General features: G+C 37.8%; 1 protein-coding gene across 1 annotated transcript in view; it reads right to left on the reverse strand.

The window, feature by feature from the left end:
- SCUBE1 (signal peptide, CUB domain and EGF like domain containing 1) overlaps positions 1 to 21,696 on the reverse strand; it is a 212,842-nt gene that overhangs the window by 169,845 nt on the left and 21,301 nt on the right. Inside the window, exon 3 of the mRNA XM_075161699.1 lies at positions 9,262 to 9,390. Within this exon, the coding sequence (XP_075017800.1) occupies positions 9,262 to 9,390 (129 nt within the window). The remainder of the gene's footprint in view (positions 1 to 9,261; positions 9,391 to 21,696) is intronic.

The raw sequence follows: 21,696 nt of genomic DNA on the forward strand, positions 1-21,696 counted from the left end.
GCACCATGAAGACTCTCACAAGATGCGGGCAACCAAGTAACAAAAGTAAGCACATATATACAGAAGTTGTATGTAAGCATCTAATACAGAATTGTCTATAGAACATTTACTTATTGCCCTAGCTATTCATATGTGCTCAGCACCTAGTCATCAGTTAGCGGAAGGCATTGCGGAATAGTAGTACATGTTACAAAATCTGATGCCTGCCACTGTACCACAAAGACGGGATACTTTAAATTGCTGTGATGAATCACAGCTGTTATCATTCATCTAATGTACAGACCAAGCAAGACTGATAAAAGATCTGAAAACAGTAATACAGTAAAAATTAGTTCACTGAAGAAACATATCAGAAAGTAACTTTCTTTGTCATTTAGGCTTGCATCTGAAAAACAAAGACCTTTAAAAAATGCACTCAAGTTTTTCATCCTGAAAGAATGCATTCATCACTAAAATTCAGTTTGTGCAATTTGCAGCGTGGATTTTTGTGTATGCACCCACTGCAGCTTGTCTGGGGGACATTCAGGAGCTTAATACCTCTGGGTCCCCATTTGCAAGAGTCCTCTAATCCCAAGGTTCTTATTATGCTCCAATCACTGCCAGTCATCGTTTGCAGAAATACACAACACACAAAGGTTTAAAACATACAGTTATATCTATTGTTAAAATTTGCACTTCAACACTTTTCATCCTGTCTGTAAATATATATTACATAGGGCCCCATTCTCATCTTGTGCCTAGGCCCCTCACCTTTAGAACAGATCCCCGCTACTCAACCACTGAGCCCTGATTTGGGAGTCTTCTCTTCTCTTAAGACATAAAACAACTGCCAAGTCCTGAAGTTCTGCTCAAGCAAAACTCTCACTGGAATAACTGGAAATGAGTAAGAACTTCAAGATTTAGATTAATAACTTTCTTTACAAAAATACCATAATTTTACATGTGTTTTAATAAAAATGAAGAGTTATGAAAAGAAGGCTATTGGGTTTATTCAACCCTCCTCCATCTGCCAAGGAGCTTAAGATTAGCAACCATGAAAATCTGGAAGAGAGTTTATGACTGATAATATTATTAGAGGCCCTGCTGATGTGCTAGAGGAGGACAATACTTAACTGTCGGCTCACCTAATAGTCTCCTGGAATTAGGAAAGAAGGGCAAGGAAAACTGGAAGACAGCCAAGAAAATGGACCATTTTTCAGCTTCTCTTTAAAATATTTGTTTTTATGAAACTAAAAACAACTTTCCAAAAGCTGTTTAGTTTTCCATTAAAAATGTTCACATTAAAAAAAAAAACAAACTACTTGAACTATTGGGAAACATAAAGAAAAATAAACATCAGTAACAGAAGCATTCATTTGGAGTTCAAGCAAGCAACACATTGCGCACAGCTGTCCGGAGAAGAAGAAAAATAAAGCTAAATTAAAAGGAAGTCATTGGTCTCTTTAATTATACCAGTGATTATGCAATCCTAAATGAGTTATGTACCACTTCTTGACATTTTACATCTGGGAGCTTTAGAAATGATTTCTCACACACTTGCAACTCTCCTCCCATTTCACGTTGACAGGCAGATTAGGCCATAATCCCCCATCCCAGTGTACACATTCAGACAAACAGAAGGGTAGGAATAGATAGATTTTGGGTCCTAACTGTTTTGAGTTTGTTTTGAAAGAAAACCATAGAGCACTGGAACATTCACTGAAAGAGGATGAACGGTATGATGGGATATACATACCTGTGCGTACATACTAATGTTCTTTTTGTCATCTGAGTCAGATTGTAGATTACTAATACCCAGTCAGGAATTAAGCCTACATGCCAGAGTTAAAACCTCTCCTCTCTTAAAGTAAGCCAACGGATTTTAAAGGAGCACTGTAAGACAGGAACTTGGGTTTAGATCCTAACCTCAGACCTTAGAAGAAAAGAAATTGTGTGATTTCAAACATGAACCTAATTTTTATACTGATTTGGGATCCCAAGGCCCATTTTACAACAGGCAGGTGTTACTTCGAGGCCTGTGACCATCTGCTCCTGGTTTGTCTCAGAAGTTTCTCCTTTAGCTGCAGGTTCCCAAATGCCTTGCTGCAATTGTTGCTCTGCTTCACCTACCAGAGCTGGCAGACTAGTACCACTCCTGGAGAAGGTTCAGTTGCTCTGGGGAAAGTGCCACCTCTCCTTTCCCACTGGAGCTTCCATATGACTTATTCACTTTGTCAAGAAATGCAAAATAGCAGCTGAGAACAGACAAATAAAACAGTAATGTCCGTTTTTCAGCCTGGAAAATCAGGTCTTCTGCCCAAAGCACACCTTCAAGATTGTGGACATAATCAGGACTCTGCTATTCAATTCTTTGCTATTGAATTCACAGCTGACACTGTGCTTGTGTTTTTGTCTACCACACTGAACATTCAGCTCTTGCAGAGAGCTCCATGGAATCTATAATGCACACTAGTAATTGCATTTCTGGCTTGATTTATAATCAGAAGTTCATTCTGTTTCCCAGGACTCTTCTCAGTCGGTCACAGGATTAACTGCTGAAGAACCATAAACTATACTGGATCATCAAAACCTACTTCTGTAATTATTTTCAGGAGGCCTGACATACAAGAGGATTAACTGAGATATCGTATTATAGATGTCCAAATTTAGTAATTGTTATTTTTCTGTAAGAGAAATGAAAGTTACACAGAATATTCAAAATAAGAGTGTGTAAGCAGGGATTCAGAAGGGTAAGGATTCTATTGTTGGCTATGCTGCAGACATCCAGACATCCTGTGTGAAGACTGAGAAGTACCTTAATCTGTTTGCCCTAGTTCCTCATCTATAAAACAATGAAAATTATACTTCTTTTCCTTACAGGATTTACTGACGACAAATCTATTAGTATTTACAAGGTGTTCACGTATGTTCCTATATCACAGCAATTAATACCAGAGAAAAAACTATAAATAAAATAAATACATCCTTGAATACATTATGATAAATTTGAGCACACTTACTAATTAGAGAAATTATAAAGAGCAGAGGACTTCATGAAACCTATGCTAATCTTTAGAAGAAAGAAGAGTTAAGATGAGTGCAACCTGCAAGCAAGAAGTGTTTTTGTAAAAAAAGCAATGCTTACTCCCTGTTAAAAAGGGACTATCACAAATCAGAGCTAAGGAGAAAATAAAAAAAAAAACCAACACACAAAACAGAGAGAGATGAGTAGCACTTCATAGCTACTCATATTTGTATTTGAAAAGACAAGCAAAAGAAAATCATCACTCCATGCAATTCCATTCTTTAACCTGAAATATTTTTCACACCCAGATTTGGTTTGACAAACAGAAAACAATGAGTTGTGTTGATTTTTTAGGAAGAATTCCCTAACTATATGTACACAAAACTCTGCCTCCAGGAAAAAAGCATAGAAGAGCAGAATGTGGAGGAGGTATTACATGGTTTCTCAAGTAAGAACCAATGACCGTCAGCTTTTGTTGCTACATATTTTTCTTGCACACTCTTTTTTCCCCATTTTTTCACGTTCTGATCAGAGATAGGTGAATTCCAGAAGGCTTGGAAGAGCTGGAGTATCAGCTGATATGTGAGCCCTTCGGCAAGGAAATTTTGCAATGCAAGGCGCTCTGCTTTCTGATCCAAATAGTTATGGCACTCTCTTCCACTTTCTATTTTCAGATGCTGAATAAATTTGTAAGACTTAGTCAGGGATACCAGCAAGAACTGCTTTCAGCAAGGTTTCTAGCAAGCTTTTCCTGGATAAATCCCACGGTTTAGTAATCCATGATAAGCTTCAGAACTCTCTTCTTTGGTGATGCTTCAGACCAACACAGCACATAATACTCTCTCAGGAGCTAACATTTTTATGCAGTAGGAGAGAGATTAATGTAAGATAATGGTACTTCACATGAGAGTCCTTCAGGAGAAAGGAAAAATAATTCAATGCTCCTTCTGAATTTCCCAAGTGGAGTAACCAAATACTGCTGCACTACCTCATTCACTTTGGCGGGGATACAAAAACAAAACAGTAAAAATCTAATTCTTCGCAGCAGCCTTTTTTGGATTTGATGACTATTGTGTCTTCTTTTTCATCTTCTCTTCCCTAGAAGAAAACTATACCTTTTCTTTCATTCTTCCAGCATTAGCTATGTTAGACTTCATGATCCTTATGGGTCCCTTCCAACTCGAGATACTCTATAATTCTATGATTCTATGTTTTCTAGATCACTCATTATTCTCACTGCTCTCTTTTGGCTTCATCCAAGTGCAATGTCCTAAACTGAACAGACCTCCACTGGCTGAAGCCTTCCTGCTGCTGAAGGAACAGAGGGTTTCTTTCGATATGACAATTCCTATCCCAATAGCTTGAAAGCAAGCTAAAAACCCCAGGAAATTCTCTTTTACCCTTCTCAGTACCTTCTGGAGTCGCCATAGTGGCAGCTACGGCAAGCTCCCCTGAAATTCTCACTGAAAAGGAAGACAAATTCTCAAGCCTTCTCTATGGCATCCCCATCCAATGTGTATCTCACTTTGTACAACACCCAGGCTTACAACACCAGGCTTAATCTACTATCTGTCTTACTGAAAGCCTCCAAGAGGACGTGAAGACAGAGTACAAGTATGCCCAACTGCCAAAGAGGCCTCCAATCAATAATGCACTCACACATATGCAAAATTCCAGTCTTCTTACTTAATATTAAACCAAGAAAGTAAAAAATAGCTAGGCAAATTAGGAACACCTTTAAGTGTCATGCTGAATCAGAGCAGGGAATAGATTTTGAATAACCAGTTTTAAAGGCATAAGTCTTATCCATTGATACTCTGTAGTAAAAATTCACAGATTTTACCAGACATCTGAGAACAGACTGTGATTTACTACAAATGAGATGGGTAAAGTGTTTGGCATTAACAGGAAGGATGATCAGTTATGCCATCATCTCTCCTATAGGCAAGAGAGAACACAAATTGATAGCATGCCTCAACATGTGAAAGACTTGAAGAAGGAAAAATCAATTTGTCAGTAAGACCATGGAGAAAAAAATGATCAAACAGGAAAAAACATCTGGACCAGTGAGCTAATTGCTTATTAAAAAAAACAGACTAGTATTTCATATATGAGAGGGGAAAACAAAATTCATGACTGGTTTGAAATGAAGGATAAAGAAAACCTATTACATGAGACCAAATATTAGTCTTGTATCCACTGAGCAGAATTTAGAGCAATTTTGAGAAAGAACTACTGCTATTTCAAGTGATTACAGCGCTAAAATAAATTATTTTTAGCCAGACAAAGATCTCATCATAGTTCAAATTCCCTGTGGTGTCATTTCATGTTATATTTGAGAAAATCCTCAATAAAAATGTCAAATAGAAAGCCAGTCGAGTTCCCCTGAGGACAGTTTTGGACATTTTCCAGTACAAATTTTAGCCATGAATTCTTAATCAAACACCTTCTCCCAACAAATAAATAAATAAGAAATTGCACTTGATTAGAAAGAAAGAAAGAAATGTCGAAACAAGAACTCAGGAAAAAACACTTAACCTGTCAACTGCATCTGGTCTAATTAGTTGTGAATACTCCAAGTTTGTTATTTATAAAGAAGATTGTAATCATCTTGCTACACTGACGTTACTAGAAAGACATCCAGTGAAGGTTTAAAAAGGAATGTAAACCTTGTCAAGAAGAGATGGCTTAAGATTTTGCATAGACGTCAGTCAAGCAAGAGATGCAGAAATCCTGATGTAACGGTCTTGTCCATTACAACCTGTTTACTAGATGTTCCTTGATGGCCTACGGGACTATCAGTGAACTATCACGGGGTTCCATCCCTAGGCCTTCTATCTAAAATCACTAGACAAAGATTTCTGGTGATGTGTGCGTGACAAAATGCAGCCCAAGTCACTGAGAGAGCAATTCAGCTGCCTAAACATCGGGGTCAGGTGCCATTTTAGATTCCTTATATTATCCCATCTAGCCTCCATCTCACACTCCAGATCTACTCCTGTAGATCTCACATCACATCTGTCAGCTCCAGGGTGTCCTCACTGGTATGAGGCTCCTATGTTTATGCCCCCTAAGAGTTCTTGCTGCCTGACTCCCCACACGCTGACAAAATGGACCCCAACAGTAATGCCTGGAAGGCCAAAGGATGGGGGAGAAGTAGGAATAGTGTAGTCTGATGTTGGGTCACTCCTAGCAAATCTTCTATCCAAGCACATACACATCCATGGTACTGTATGAGAAGACAGTTCAGGCAGGATTTTCAAAATCAACCTACTGCGAGTTTCATAGGCTTATCTACAAATTCTATGGAAAAGACATAATTCTATACACGATCCATTACAGCCCTACTTAATATGTACACAGACTTAATTTCAGCATGCTGATCAAACATTACATGCCTTTTCTAAGAGGAACATAAACTTGATACATGGAATATATGATATGGTGCCTTCATTTTGACAGTTCTGTAAAGTCCTATAGAGGTTCAGGGGGAGGGAAATCAGTAAAAGAATGCATTGAAAGGTGAAAAACATTGTCACTAATCTTATGAAGAGTTCTTTGTCTCCTTATAATCCATGAAAAGTAAATGGTTTCTCAAAAAGTGAGAAGAGGTGGAGACCAGTGGACTCATCAAAACTTTAATTCCTTTCAATGTCTAATTGCCTCATGGGAAAAAAAAATATATATCTTTGGAATAAATTAACCAAGTTTTACATGCTGCGAAAATTTTCCAAAAGGTTACAGAAATACTAGTTTAATCATGTGCAAATACAAGGTTTATTTTTGATTTGAGACCTCACTGTGTCCTCTTAAAATCAGCCAATTGCATTTACACATTTCTGGTGGCATAAGTGAAGGGAAATACAACTACTCCAGAAGGGAAAAGACTAGAACGACCCCCTTTTCAAAACTGATACTGTGCTAATGGGCTCAAACAGGCTATCCCAGCAGTCAGTGTAACTGATAATGCCAGCAGCCAGCTAGGGACCAAATGATGACGGAAAAATGAAGTTCCCTCTTTTCTGGTGTCCCAAATCTAAGTTAGCATAAAACAGGCAGTCATAGCAAGATTTGCATGGCCACTGCCAGGATTAAAAACTTCAGTCTGAGACCTTTCAACCACACACTTTTGTCCTCAGCAAACTCACTCAAATTTTAAAGAAGGGAGAAAGAGGAATATGCCTTGATTCCCTTTTCAGTGACTCTAAGTAAAAGCAGTTATTTTACTGAGACATCTCAAAGACCATTCATTAGCTGCAAATATTCAATCTGCATTTCAGGAACAGAAACTTCCCCAGTCCATGGTCTCAAAATTAGAAAGGCAATTGTGACCTCTTTCAGTGTCCTAAAATTGCACACTGGGAGAAAGGGAGCCCTTTGCCATCATTCCCACTCATCTGTTCACTGAACCTCTTCTAGAAGCAACATGGTTCCTAACATTTTTGGGGTAACACAAAAAGTCAGCTCAGAGTAGACCCTGAGTATGGGTAGACACCGATTCTAAAAAACCTGAAAGATCTCTTGGCAAGCTTTGGATCAGTACTTTCAACCGTAGCCACCTGTTAAACACAATGGTTTATACTATTGTAGGCCTTTTTTTTCCCCAAAAAAACCCAAGTGGCTGAATAGAAATTAATGAAAAGAAAATAAAAAATTTGGCTATCTCTAGATCCAGCCTGTATGTTTCATGACCAGAGAGCAACAACACAGACAGCAGGGGTCCAAATAAATCCCACAGATCTCCTGAAGGGTTCATCCTTTATCAGGTCACTCCTTTTGCTGTTCATACTTGCTAACCTACTTTTCCCTACTACATGGGAATCATTTGGAAACAAAGTTGAAAATAGCAAGCTGTTTGAAACAATGTACATGCACAGTTATTTGAATTCCAAATAGTTTAACTATTTGATTATGTTTGTGTCCTGTTTTATTAAGAAATATTTATGAACATTAGTATAAATAGAGTTTTTCTTTCTTTTTAAAATGAATGTCTGGCTGCTTTTTGTATAAGAAATACCTCTTGCACAATTAATCATTTGACCACCTCAGGTTGAGGCAAATAAATCTATTTAGTCTGTTCTATAACAAATGAAATTTGGAAGTTTGAGTCAAAAGTCTGTCAATGGTCAGGATATATAATCCATCTGAACAAATATTACTCAGTTTGAAAATTAACCCAGTAGGAAATACATCTACTGAAAGGCTAACCAAATCCTTGCTCAGAAATTCTAGTTGTTCCATAGCTTCAGTGAGTGCAGACTGGTGTTGCTAGACTTTATTATTTCTGGTTCACTGCCTGATTTCTTGACTTTTATTGCAAAGAATCTCAGTTTTTATCAAAGTAAAGGTGCTGCGTAACACAGAAAAAATACCCCTTTTCCGCACTGTTTTATCAACATAGCCTTGAAATGAATTTGGGACTGTACCAAACACTGGTCATTGCATTTATATTGGGAATATTGAGAAAGATAGTCCCTAGGCGCTAGGATTTAGCTAAAATGACTACCAAGTAAGCAGGTAGGGGAAACTGGATATAGCACTCAAAGTTCATTTCCAGGTAATTGGTGTGAAGAAATTTCAAAACGAAACATACACTTTTTTAGCTTATAGGATAAACCCAACCTATTTAAACCAGGGCAATGGACATGAACCAAAAAACCAGACCCCAAAATCCTCAGACTGCTGAAGCAATTAAGATCCTTCTCTGTACATATCTGTGTCCCTCCCCTTTGTAAACAGCTATTACTGATAACTGTTTCTTTGCCCTATTTTATTGTCCAAGTATTCCTTCATCACACTTGCACTTTTAACATTCTGTAATTTATGTTCATACAGCATATCCTAGAACTATGTTACCCTAAAAGAGAAAAAAGAGGAGGGGGAGCTTTAAAGATATGACTGGAATTACAAAAGTTGGAAGAAACAGACAAAGTATGTTTAGGTGGATGGGACATTACTTTTCTTAAAAAAGAAGCCCAAACATCCAGCACAGCCTTTGGAGGTCAGGGGGGGTTTTTAGCAATGTTAAAGATGGGCAAACTGATTTGAGTATGTTAGGATTAAGAGTGCCAACTTTAAGGGTCTGATCTAAACCACACCGGAGTCTAAACCACACCGGAGTCAGATTTTAATTTATTCAGTGTGATCTGGACCAAGTCTTTACTGAAAACATACCACACAACAAAATGCAACAAGCAGATCAGGCCTTCTTACCGCAGCCATGAAACGAAACTTTCTTGCCAGTGTTCGCTACTTACCAAGACAGTTGTGACCATCATGGGCTAACATGAACCCATCGTAGCATGTACACCTGTAGTTGCCTGGGATGTTGATACACTCGTGGACACAACCCCCATTGTAGAAGTCATTCTCACACTCGTCAATATCTAAAACACAAGAGAAGGACAAAGAAGCTTTTGTAAAAAGAGAACACTAAGAACACAGAAAAATTTCTCCAAATGAGCATGGTCTTTGAATATATGCATGTTCCTAATCTTTCTACATACTCGTATTGCATATTTCATCCAACAGATGGCTCAGGAAATTACTGACTGAATATATCAGGGTCATATATGACTGAAAAGCAGCAAGCCAATGTATAGAACACTCCTTCCCAAAATAATTGTAGTATCATCATAGTAAACAATGATATGTTGTCAAAAATTAAAAAGAAACACCTGATGTTGGTACATTTTTTTGTATTTAAAATGTAGGTTTTCGGTTTTGTCTTTAAAATAATCAAGCAGACAATGAGTTAAACCTTTGACTTTGTAGTAACAACTACCTGAAACATGCTATTAATATGGCATAAGACAAGAGAAAAGTATGCCTTGCTTAACAAAAAAATTGTCTTCTCAGAGCAAGGAAGATCTGGTATATTCCTGACAATACATAAGGCTGTAGTTCTGTACAATAAACCTTGAAAAACACCATTTCTGAAATAGCTGTCACAGTCCACTGAGCTCTATGAAGTTACTATTAATAACTTGGTACAGTTTTGTCTGTCTCTTCCCCCTCCCCCACAAAATAAGCCCTATTATAATTTTCTGTATTAATTCACGTATACCAACAACAAGTCCAACATTTTATTCTTAGAAGGTATGCTAGAATTATTTTTAATTACTAGCCTGTATCTGAGAGAGTACCATGAATAATAAGAGAGGTGCATTTTGCTTCAACTACAAACAATCCTGTTATGATCTGCCCTCCCCCATATAAAAACCACTCCTTCTCTCATTCTAAAAAGTGCAAACTTTCTTCTTTTTACAGATTGTACCTTGGCTTATATGTGGAACACCAGCATCACAGTCATCGCTGTGAATCATTCAGTGGTGCACATCAACCAACTAAAAATACACAATAATTATAGACAGCCTCATAGCTTGATAACTATCAGCTCTAAATCTGTGGTGTGCTAGACCAAAAACTCCAGCTACTGTCCCTAAGTTAGACAGTGCATGACAAACAGATAAAGTCACCTTTTCAGAAAATCACCTGTTAGTACATCAGAGCTATCCTGACTGTTCAAACATGCCTTCCATTGCAGAGGTGGTTGAAATATTTCTGTATTAGGTTCACGTTTACACAGCCTTTTTTTTTTTTTTTTTTTTTTTTTACTTTTAAAAATACTCCAGGAAAAGCTTTGCTACCTGGTATCATACCCAGCTGCAATCCCAAGACAGCAAGGTAGTTTGGTAAAACCAGATTCTTCTGAAAAGCCAGCTCAGACTCAGTCACTCAATACTTTCAGCATTTCTGGTCCTTGGATTGAGTTTGGCTAGCTTTCTCCCTCCTTGCATAATCCTCTGAGAAGTTTGATCTGTCAGAGCAGAGACAGGCTCCTCCCAAGTTTTTTTGCAAGCCTTCCCCCTCGGGTCTGCCCCTCCCAGAAACCTACCTTAAACTCAGAATAGCCCAGGTCTCCATCCACTTCCCTCCAACAGCTCTGAAGCCCTCCTTCTGTAATCTCCTCAGCAGCTTGAAACGAGAATTACGAATTTGACTTTATCTGCAAAACCGGTGCTTTTTTGTAACTCAGGATTCAGCACCACAAAGATGCTGGAAATCAGAAGCTGGAGAAAGGATCTTCCTAACAAAAATACGACCTGCTGCTTAAAGGTAATCTTCCTAGTCTTTCAACCACTGCTCTGTTTCAGAAAGTTCCCATCCTTTACTAACGATTTCCATCCATTGGTTGTACAAGTGCCGAGTCAGCACAGCCTGTGGATGTGCCCTACCTTCTGGAGTCAGGTATAACAACAAAAAGATAGGTCTGTGATTTTTCCTGAAACAAGTAACGATAAAGTAAATTACTGCGTATTGGGCTCATTCCAAACACACCTGCAGCATGGCAGTGCAAAGTCCCTGAGAAGCCGCTCTCCTTTATTTACAGCCCAGTGTGTCTGGGTGCATGTTGCCAAAGCATTCCAGTGAGGTTTCCACTTAGCAGGTATTTCCAGCTTCCATAACCATTCATGAATATTTCCAGAAACTTGTTATCATTCTCAGGGTACAGGGACAAAAAGAGAGTTCTACAGTAATGCCATGTTTTAACAGGCCAAGTCAATAATCAAAAAGCATGGAACATGATTTTGATGTCAGGTGTGTCTGGCGTTCCTTCAGGACACTCAGGAAAAATGGCAATTTCATTTTAAGATTTGTTCTTAACTTTTATCCATCATCAAGTTTCTTTGGAAGAGGGAATTCAGAAGAAAGTGTTATCAGCTGTTATGTTACTCAGCATCAGACTGCCAAGGGCTGATCAATTCATTCCCTTGCTTCAAACAATGAATTCAATAGGACTATTTGTTTAAATAAGCGATGGGAGAGCCTTCAAAAGGGACAAAATTCGAAGAAATGTGAAGCCTTTTGAATGCCTACCCTTTATATAATACTTATTTCTAAAAAGCTGTACTGTGATTAGCAGCACAAAGTGCTGATGCAATACAAATACTTAAGTTCCAGAAAGGGTAATCTAACAGATACATAAACCAGAAAAATAACAAAAGGAACAGATTCTTCTCCTATCTCTCTCTCAAGGAGTTCCAGTTACGTCAAATTTTGCAAAAGGATTAGAAGATTACTTCTTGCTTTTGTACACCAACAGCAGAACAAAACTAGCAGTGGAGCCAAACATTCTACCTATTTTTAAGAGCCATGTTGTGGGTTTTTTGGTGTTTCTTTCCCCCCCAAAACCGTATTGCTATTTAAGAGACTTCACCTGGCAGGCTGACTGGAATTTCTATCTCCAGTATTGCTACTAAAACACCAAGAGGATAAGACTGGTGAATTTAACACTTTATTTTTTAAAACAAAAACAAAAAAACCCACCAAAAGCACGCACTAAGCCTGCAAAGTCCAAATGTTGAACTTTTTTCAAGCTCCAGTTGTAAAAGAGAAAAGCAGACAACACCCCTGCAAACAATGTGAACACCACCCCATCTTCCCTTCTCATATACCTGGAGGAGGACATTCTTTAAAGAATGCCTCAGTGAAAGTGCTGAACAACTATAATTTACAGGCAGAATATTACATCTGACATGGCAGGATATGGCTTCCTTAGTAAGCTTAATATAGCGATAAAAGCAATAGGAGTACATTCGAACACATACAATCTGCAGGCTTGCTCTTAATTTTATCTATTGTAGAACTCAAAATTTGCAGAGGCCAGCTATGTTCATTTCCTTTTGGTTAGGTCATATCCTATTATTCTTTTTTTCCTGTAATTGATAAAATTGCGTGTTAATCAAACTCTTGGCTCCAAAGACCTCTAACTCAGAAAGTCAACTCTTCCCACTAATTTTGTAGCTTCAACTATCCTTAACGTTTTTAGTGTTTGGTCACTTAATGTTGTCTTTCATCATGAAGGAATTACCATAACACAAAAATGAAACAAGAGAAACAGAGAAATGTTGCCATCCGACCATGAAATTGCTGTGCTGGATGCAGGTGCATATACTGTTGAATCAGCAAGGTTTACTGCAAGCTAGCTCTAAGGGAAACCTAAAGTTTTATCTACGCTGGCAAAATATTTACAGTTTACACTCCAGCAAATTCTGGCAACTCTTGGGATGTCTAGTGAAGAAAATACCTTAAAATAGTATTGCATTTTCCTCTCTAAGAGGAATTAATTTCATATGTTATTACAATGGCAGCAATTACAGGAGCCTTGGAAAAAAATTAAATGCACCAAAATGATTAAGAAGGCATAGGGCCATTTATAATAATGATATAGTCTGTCAAGAACCTATTTGGGCTTACTGTGTTCAAATGAGACAGCAACTCCTAATGCCAGAGCTGGATGTATACAACCACATCCTCAGCTGTTGCTGAGCTAGTTTTGACCATCTCTTCCTCGAACTGGTTTGGGAAATCTCCAAAATCCACTGCTTGTTTCAAAAGTTTTAAAGGACAAAATCATCAGGAAAAAAGAGATAAAAAGAAGCTTGCTTACTTGGGTGTACTAGTAACTGTACTGGTTCAGCTATTTGCCAAGGTGAAAGAAGCTTGGAAACTATATCATAATTCCTTCTGGAAAGCAGAGGTGAATCTTTTTGTTACAGCCTGGAAATAAGTCTCTTCCAGAACCCTAAGGAACACAGCACTGCCATGCTCTGCTGTTGTCCTCTTCAATGAGCAGTGGTGTAACTTAAAGAGTACATACTGTATGAGACTGCAATTATTATATAAGCATCGCATCCAAGAACTTTTTAAAAAAACCTAGACAAGTATCTGAGAAAATATGAGCATTTGTTACCGTGAGGAGTGCTGTAATTTACAATCACACTGTTTCAGTTATAGGAAAAGAATTTGAAGTTGTCTTCTTTAAGTGACCTAATTCTTTCTAGTCTGAGGGGACCTGTATCTACCTTATACAGATTGGGGTTGAGTCTTCTTTCGTTATTACAGGTGAAACTGACACTATCCCAGAAATCTGTTTCATTTCTGTGTTCTGCAACAAAGGGATGGCACTCTCAGAAGCCTCACAAGGCCACCCTGCAGAGAAGCAGCTCTTCCAGGAGCACGTACAACTTGACTAAGAAATGTTCAAAATAAAACAAGAATCAATCTCTTCTGCTTCCAGTATCGCAGTATTTCAGCTTTCTGTTTCAGCAGAGAATAGAAGACACATCAGCATGCAATAACTAATGTCCAAAAGACAAACCAAACTGTAAAACAGAGTGAAGAAAATGCTAGTTCCCATTTTGTCTAAACATCTTCAGCAGCGTCATGAAATTTGCTGCGTGCTAACCAAGTGCTTTCCCAAGCACTAACAATCTTTGCTAGAAGGTGGCATAGACTTTATGCCAGGAAAGTAGAAAATCTACCTCCAGCAAAATCCACTCCCACTCTTCATTATACCAGTTGCCATTCATTAAGTTCCTGAATGTCCAAAAATCATTACAACACATATAACAAAATTTGTCAGCACAGCTACAGATCATTATGGGCAAAGCTACTGAAATCAAAGCAAATGTCTGCATGGAGTTGATGAATTTTGGATCAGTGTCACAGCTAAACTGTCACAGAAGCCTTATGGCTATTAACATGCAAAAGGAAGAATGGCTGAGGCCTGGAAGTCAATGAGCCAAATTCAGCTTTTAGTGTGAATTCCACAGATTTCTACAGAAAATGGGAAAGTGTGCATTGGCACAACCTTTATCTTGGCATCTGTTAAGGCCACAGATCCCAACACTCACAATGCAACAGATGATGTTCAAAATAGGAGTAGGATTGGGTAAAATCTGTGTTCATTTTAAAGTATTTCTTGACTACTAATGTAAGGGAAAAATCTGGAGTTAATTTAGTAAACAAAAATTTCAATTGACTTTGAAAGGAATAATTTATGTGCTTGGACATTTTAAAATGAATAGCCAAAGGAAGCTGTCTGCCCACATGAATTTCTTCTGATTTAGAGAACCACAAACAAAATTTAGCACACAGGTATATTATGCAGATGTGGAATATTTCCTAAAGGAGGTGGATCCATAAAATAGCTAGAAAAATAAATATTAAATTCTTTGTAAGTCTCTCTTGATGGATAAATCCACATATTTATTCAGTATCTGAAGAGAAAAATATTTTGGTGTTCATCTTTATCTATTTATCTAGCTGCTTTAAACAAAATACTGCCAAAGAGGTATTATGGAGACAGTAAATAACATTGTCCTTACAAACTTGCCAGCAAAGAAACTGTGTTTTTACCTTCCTGCTCCATGAGAGGTTGCTGCTAGCCCCCTACAGAGGACAAAGCATATCACTTGCAGAATTCTCTATTATCAATTGTCTTCTGCTAAAAAAAGTCGTACTACAGTTCTGCAATTGCAGCATGTTGCCTGTTTATCCAGAACTGGTATGCAGCAAAGGACACTGCAAAATGCTGGAACACATATTTCCATGTGGTAATATTTTGCACTTTTATGGCTTCTCTCTTAAAAGCTTTCAAAAATTTTTACTGATTCTTTACTGAGTTTTGGTCGCTGTTCCTCCTAGGACTAATGCACTATCCTCATTTCCACAGAAAAATGCAGGAGAAAAGCCTTACCCTAGGTTCCAAATCCTACACAATTAAGAACAGAGCTACAGTACAAACAGAGCTGTCTTCATCACTGCATAGTTTTATGCAACCTTGATCTCAGATGCTTAGGAAAGTAGTGAACTTGTAATATCCAAAAGTGAAATGCCCTGAGGTGAAATCCCAATCCTACAAAAGTCAAGAGGCGTTTTTGCCACTGGCTTCATGGAGCCAGGAAGACATGTTTCCTGGGACTCACAGTAAAGAAATACCTGAGATGAGATCAGCACTTAAATTTCTTGTTCCCACTTCCAATTCAGAACAAGCAACAGTGTAGCATCCACTCCCTGACTTGACTTTAAGGAAACGGGCAGAAATGAAGTAACATGCACACTGACAAGAATACAAACAAGTTCAAGTCCTGGATCATAATCAGATCAGCATCTTATTCTTTTTAATGACTGGATTTGGGGACTGTAAAAGCCATTAAAATAAATAAAAACAACATGGGAATATTTACATATACTTTGTTTATTTGGCAAATTCTACACTTAATATATTTTCAGCAATTATACACACACACTGGATAACCTGAACCTAAGGCATTTGTATTTCTCATATCAAGTTCCACTTTCCTTAAGAAGGGAACCCGCTCCAGATCTAAAGGCCAGAAGAAAAGCTCACATGTAGGTTAAAGACTATTTTGGTTAAGTGCAGGCCAAATTTGCCAAAAGTTCAGCTCTCTGGAGAGCATTCAACCCAAGCAAGAATATTAAAATGATTAGATTCTCAAGAGGAGTTTAGCATCAGCACATTTCCACATGTTCAAAATTACTTGAAGCCTGCTCAGCTCTGCTCTTAAAATTTGCAAGCGTTGATCCAGCTAGATGTATGAAGAATCAGCTGGGAAAATGTTATCAATTCCACTCAACCTGACCTGCTGAAATACCACTTCCCTCTGCAAGTTTTGTGATAGCAGAATTTGGCATCTACTCCAAGTCCAAATTTTATGAAGAAAATATTGACATATCAAGATTCATTAGTTTTTTTCTACCCCAAACGAAACCTTGACTTCATCGCAGAGTGAAGTCTGTTTCTGAAAATCCCTTCCCATGAAAAGCTTTGTAAGTAACTTCTCCTATAAGAGAAAACAAATTAAAATCTATCCTTTGTTACATCTGGTTCTTCCTGAGATACTTTATTTTTTGACTCATAAATGTTAACATCTTTATTCTTTAGATGCTGTGACCTTGGAAATGTTACGATCTAATGAATCAGAGAGGAACACACAGTCCAGTTTTTACGGCTTTCAAGTTGTCATGATGTTTTCAAGACGCTTGTGCCCAAGAAAACTGTAAAATTTGATAGCCATTAGGACTACTCTGAGACCCAAGGTCAAGGGTGAGCAGGCTGAGAATAGGGTAAAATCAGAAAAAGCAGCCTGATGTTTCTCAGTTGAAAAAGGAAAAAGAACAGGTACAATAGGTTGTTTAGCATGAGTTTTTTTCAGTGTAAATCCCTCAAGAGCCTTTCCACTATGGGTACTGCCCCTCCAATGTTTTTCCCATTAGTGCATCCACAAAGGAAAAAAAAAAAAAATTCCATTTTACAACTTCCTTCAAAAATGTCACAACTCCCTATTTTCCAGTATAAAAACAGCAATAAAATGAAAATGCCACGCCAACTTAGTGGAGATGATTTGGATGCAATCTGTGGTATTGTTGGGGTGTTTTTCTGGAAGCCATTTCATACAGTTTCCAGAAAACATCAAGTATTCTGTAGCAGTTTCATTTGTTTCCTTTTCTTCTGTGATGGCTGAACACAAAGTTCATCATGCTTTATATCTTGCTGAAGTACTTGTCTGAAAAAAGGGGGGGGGAAATGGAATAGAAACCAAACTATGTAGAGGTATGTCCAGCTGGTTAAACAGCACATGTATTTTTAAAGTGCGAACAGCTTCATATTTAGAACTATCTTGTCTAAAAACATTTAGGATGCATTTGGAAAGCAGATGAGACATCCTCCCATTTATCACTGGCTGTAGGATGGGACTTTTTTACCTTCTATTTGTTTAATATTTTTTCCTCTGACCACAATTATTATCTCTTAATTTTAGAAAAAGCACAGAGACACCTATTGCAGATCCTTATTTTGTTTTGTGTCTGAATTTGTTTCCTATTACGACATTGATCACAGCAAGCATGAATCAAGGGAGAATTAGAGTCATGTTTAAAGAGTCTAGTGGCTACACAGTGTCAAGCACCCAATGCTGTAAGCAGAATTCAGCTGACATGTTGTTAAATGAAACAAGGCAATAGACTGTGAAAATCCAAACTTTCTGCAGTAGCTGAATGATTATATTTTACATTTTTGGTGAATGACCATAACATTCTTCATTCATTGATAAGAAATATGGCCTCTGGAGACTCCCTTCCTTATATTTTTCTTAAATTCACCTTCCCTTCCTCAGTTTCCCATCTCTGTTCTCTTTTCTGTACATTTCCCTCCTTGCTTAAACTCCTAGTTCAAAGAGTTAGAAGAACATTTTTAATGGCTGGACATTGATATGCCAATCAAACTGACAACAGACAAATGAATCTACCCTTTTGATTCACTCTTTCAGGATGCCTCCAATTCAAGGCAGGTATTACTGCTTCAGCATATGTGTACTTTGCCAATGGAAAGTCATCACTGAAGTACAGGGAAATAAAAATTACTTAACAAAAATAAAAAAAGAACACAGAAACTGAAAGGTGAGATTCTGTATGCATTTCATGCAATTTGCCAGCCAGCTAAATACTCTTTATGGTGGCATATATGACACTCCAGGAGCAGGAATGGAGAGGAGATCAAATAAATGACACAGAACACTCTTCATTTAGGACCTTACAGAGTTTTTGACTGCTTAATTGACAAGTCTTCCTTGTCAATTAGGTTTATATAGTTTTAACATTAGGTTTATACAGCTTTTTTTACCTAGAGTACCTTTTGGAGGCCTAAAACCTTAGGACAGCTACAGTCATTTATGGAAAAAATAATTAAGCACAGTTCTTTCGCTGGGGAAAAATATATTTTCTATTCATACACCTGAGTATTATCCCTATGTGACATTTACCATCTCAACCAGCATAACGGAAACTTACCTGGGACCATCCCAGCCCCATTCATGGTTAATACAGTATTTTTCTAGATAAAAACAAAATTATTGTTATCCTGCATTAAACATCTTGAACCCTTGATTAGGGTTTGTTGTGGTTTGACATTTTTCTTAATTGATATTTAAACAGATTGGCTACAAGTTCTTTGAACTGCAAGTGAGATACCCAAATAAAGATGGATACCTGCAGAGCACATAACAGTTTTAGAGTCTGTCTTTATTTAGTAGCTGCCATGCCCGACAAGCTCAAGCAGAGAGATTTCCTGTTCACAAGCTGTTATGAAGGTGAAACATGCCATTTGACAGCATTTTTCCCACCACTTCTAAATCACAGCCATTTCCACCACAATTCCCTCTTTTAATATAATGGGAAATGTTTGATTCCACATCTGATCTTGCAAGTTCTTGGAGATCTAATGGCAGAATATTTTTGTGCGCCTTACTGCCACAACTGGTGTGCATGCATCCTAATGATTACCGTTTCAGTAAGTCATGGCAGGAGGTTATTCCTAGATCTTTAAACTGAAATATGCATCTAAAAACTTTGAGAGAGAGATTTAAAACAGTGAAACTAGCTGATTAATACAGACACCATTCACCTACTTTTTTCCAACCCCTGCAGGCATCTCCCTCATTCTCGGATGGCGTACCTCCCACCTTCCTTTGCATTTCATTTTTAAATTTCTGTCCATTGGCAAAAGGAAATAATCCCAAGCTTCAATTCTGAAATAAATTTTCTTATTAAGTGTCAGTGGATGAACATTAACTTATTTTCTGCATCCCTTCATGTGGGAGAAGAGAAGGTGGCTATTCCCTATTGCTCATTTCAGAACGAGTCAGTGGCAGATCATGTACTGTAAAATGGAAGATTTCTTGATATCATATAGCACGTGCTTCATTAGTCCCTGGCAGATTAACACTACTTTGGTTTCAGGCTGAGACAGCTAAGGCCACAAGCAATATGAGAGGCTATATAGCAGTGGTTTTCAACCTTCTTGGATGAGGAACTGTTACGTTTTCCAGCAGAGGTGCAAATCCCTGTATGGCAAATTTATGTCTTCTGACAGCAGGCTTACCTTTTCAAACTATTTTTTCCACATGTGCTTTAACAGTAGTCCTTAGGCTACTGCAGACTCCTGGCTGAGAACTGTTCTGCTGTGCTGGTTAACCACTTGGGACATATAATGTAATTTATATTATGTAGGATTTGTAAAATGTAGGGCTTCCTGTCATCCTGTATTACTTGGTCAAACTCCCTACTTTGTATGGGACACATATCAGACATTAATTTTACCAGCCTACAAAAACTTCCATGAGAGTACCATACAATTAACCTATCTATGAGCAGAGCAACTCTGCATTACGTACACTGTTGTGCACTGCCATGAGAGAAACATTGCACATGCTCAAATGTTCAGGGCTGCCTTTCATTTCAACATTTACTAAAGTCATATGGCTACTTCTAAACATGATACACAGGGGATCCATGGATTTGGTCCCCTGACAACGCTAGACCCAATAGTTATGAAGCCAAAGAAACCAACTCTGCCTATTATTTTGTCACCCGTTCCCCAAATGCAGACAAATTCATACAGTTCCCTAACAGCATCCTTTATGAAGTGAAGGCCTCCCAGCATTTTGGTTTGCAGAGAATAGCAAAGAGCAGCCTGTAAGGACTGTCACTCTAAGTCCTTCACAAGTATGAAGACTCTAACTCCTCACCTACTAAACAGCTGCTGACTGCAGGATAACTTGGATGATCAAAGCACAGATCCTTCTTTGTTTCAGAATCATTATGTTTACTTGTGCCATAAATAGTTTTTCCAACTATAGAAGTGTTTATCTGGACTAGGAAGGTTCACATGATAGTAAAACAGCTATAACACACATAAAATGTACTGAAAAATGAGAGTATGGGTCATTCATCAAAACTCAATGAAATGAAAGTCCCTCCCACATCATGGTAATAAGACTCCCGAGTAACTTTGGCAAGAGTAATATATTAATACCAGCATGTTGCCTAACTTCCAATATCAATCCTTTTACATTGCACTTTTCTTATCCAGGAGATAGTACTGGGGATTTCATATTTTCCTTCTCCTTTCTATGGTGTTGTGCACTGATACTAAGTCTGCTTAAAAATTACTTCAGTGCTCCAGCCTAGATACGGACACATTATCTGTATATCATTTATGTTTTCAGGAGAGTGGTAAGTACTCATTTTTCTTATAAGTCCCTTGCAGGGCTGTGGGTACTCAGCATCTTTAGGAAATAAAATGAGTAAAATTAGTTGAGATGACCCTACATTTAAGAGAAATGTCGCCTTTATGAGCTTGATATATTTGCTTCAAAAAGATCTGAGAAGACTAAACTGAAAGATTTACAGGAAATTTTTTAAAGTCCGAGATAGGCTTACAAAATGCTCGAACTCATTTTTATCCATCACCCTTCAGCTTTGTGCACCGTACTGAAGGTAAAAAAGCTACTAGGCTACGGATTTTGTTATTATGCGAGAGTTGAAGATGAACAAGTCACATTTTGTTTCTGTAATGACAAATTCAACTTGTCACAGAATTGTTGTGTCAGAATCTCAACTTTCAGTAAGTTAAACCTTATTAAACCTGTGATAATAAAGATAATACCCTAAATGTGAGTGCACACAAAGTACTGTCTGAAACAGTTCACAGCTCTAAGAGCTGTCTCAATCAGAAGTCAGTGGATTTGGGAACTGTACAATCATGAAACGTTGAATTATTTTCAAGATGCCAAAACGTTTGGCAATTTTGCTGCTCAACTCAGCATTCTGGCACAGCCTCTCAGCTTCTTAACAACAATTCTATCTCCACAATGTGTAAAGTGCCTGCCATGAAATTTTTTTTGGGTGTACAGACTGAACATTTTCCATTTTTTGAAAGCGTGGCCCTGGCCAGTATCAACAAGAAGCCCTAGATGCTGTTGCAGTAGATCAATGCAAAAGGGTTTTATTTTCAAACAAATACTACATTAATGTAATTTTTGGAT

This window comes from Calonectris borealis, chromosome 1 (genome assembly GCF_964195595.1).
Source record: "Calonectris borealis chromosome 1, bCalBor7.hap1.2, whole genome shotgun sequence".
In the NCBI taxonomy this organism is placed as follows: Eukaryota; Metazoa; Chordata; class Aves; order Procellariiformes; family Procellariidae; genus Calonectris; species Calonectris borealis.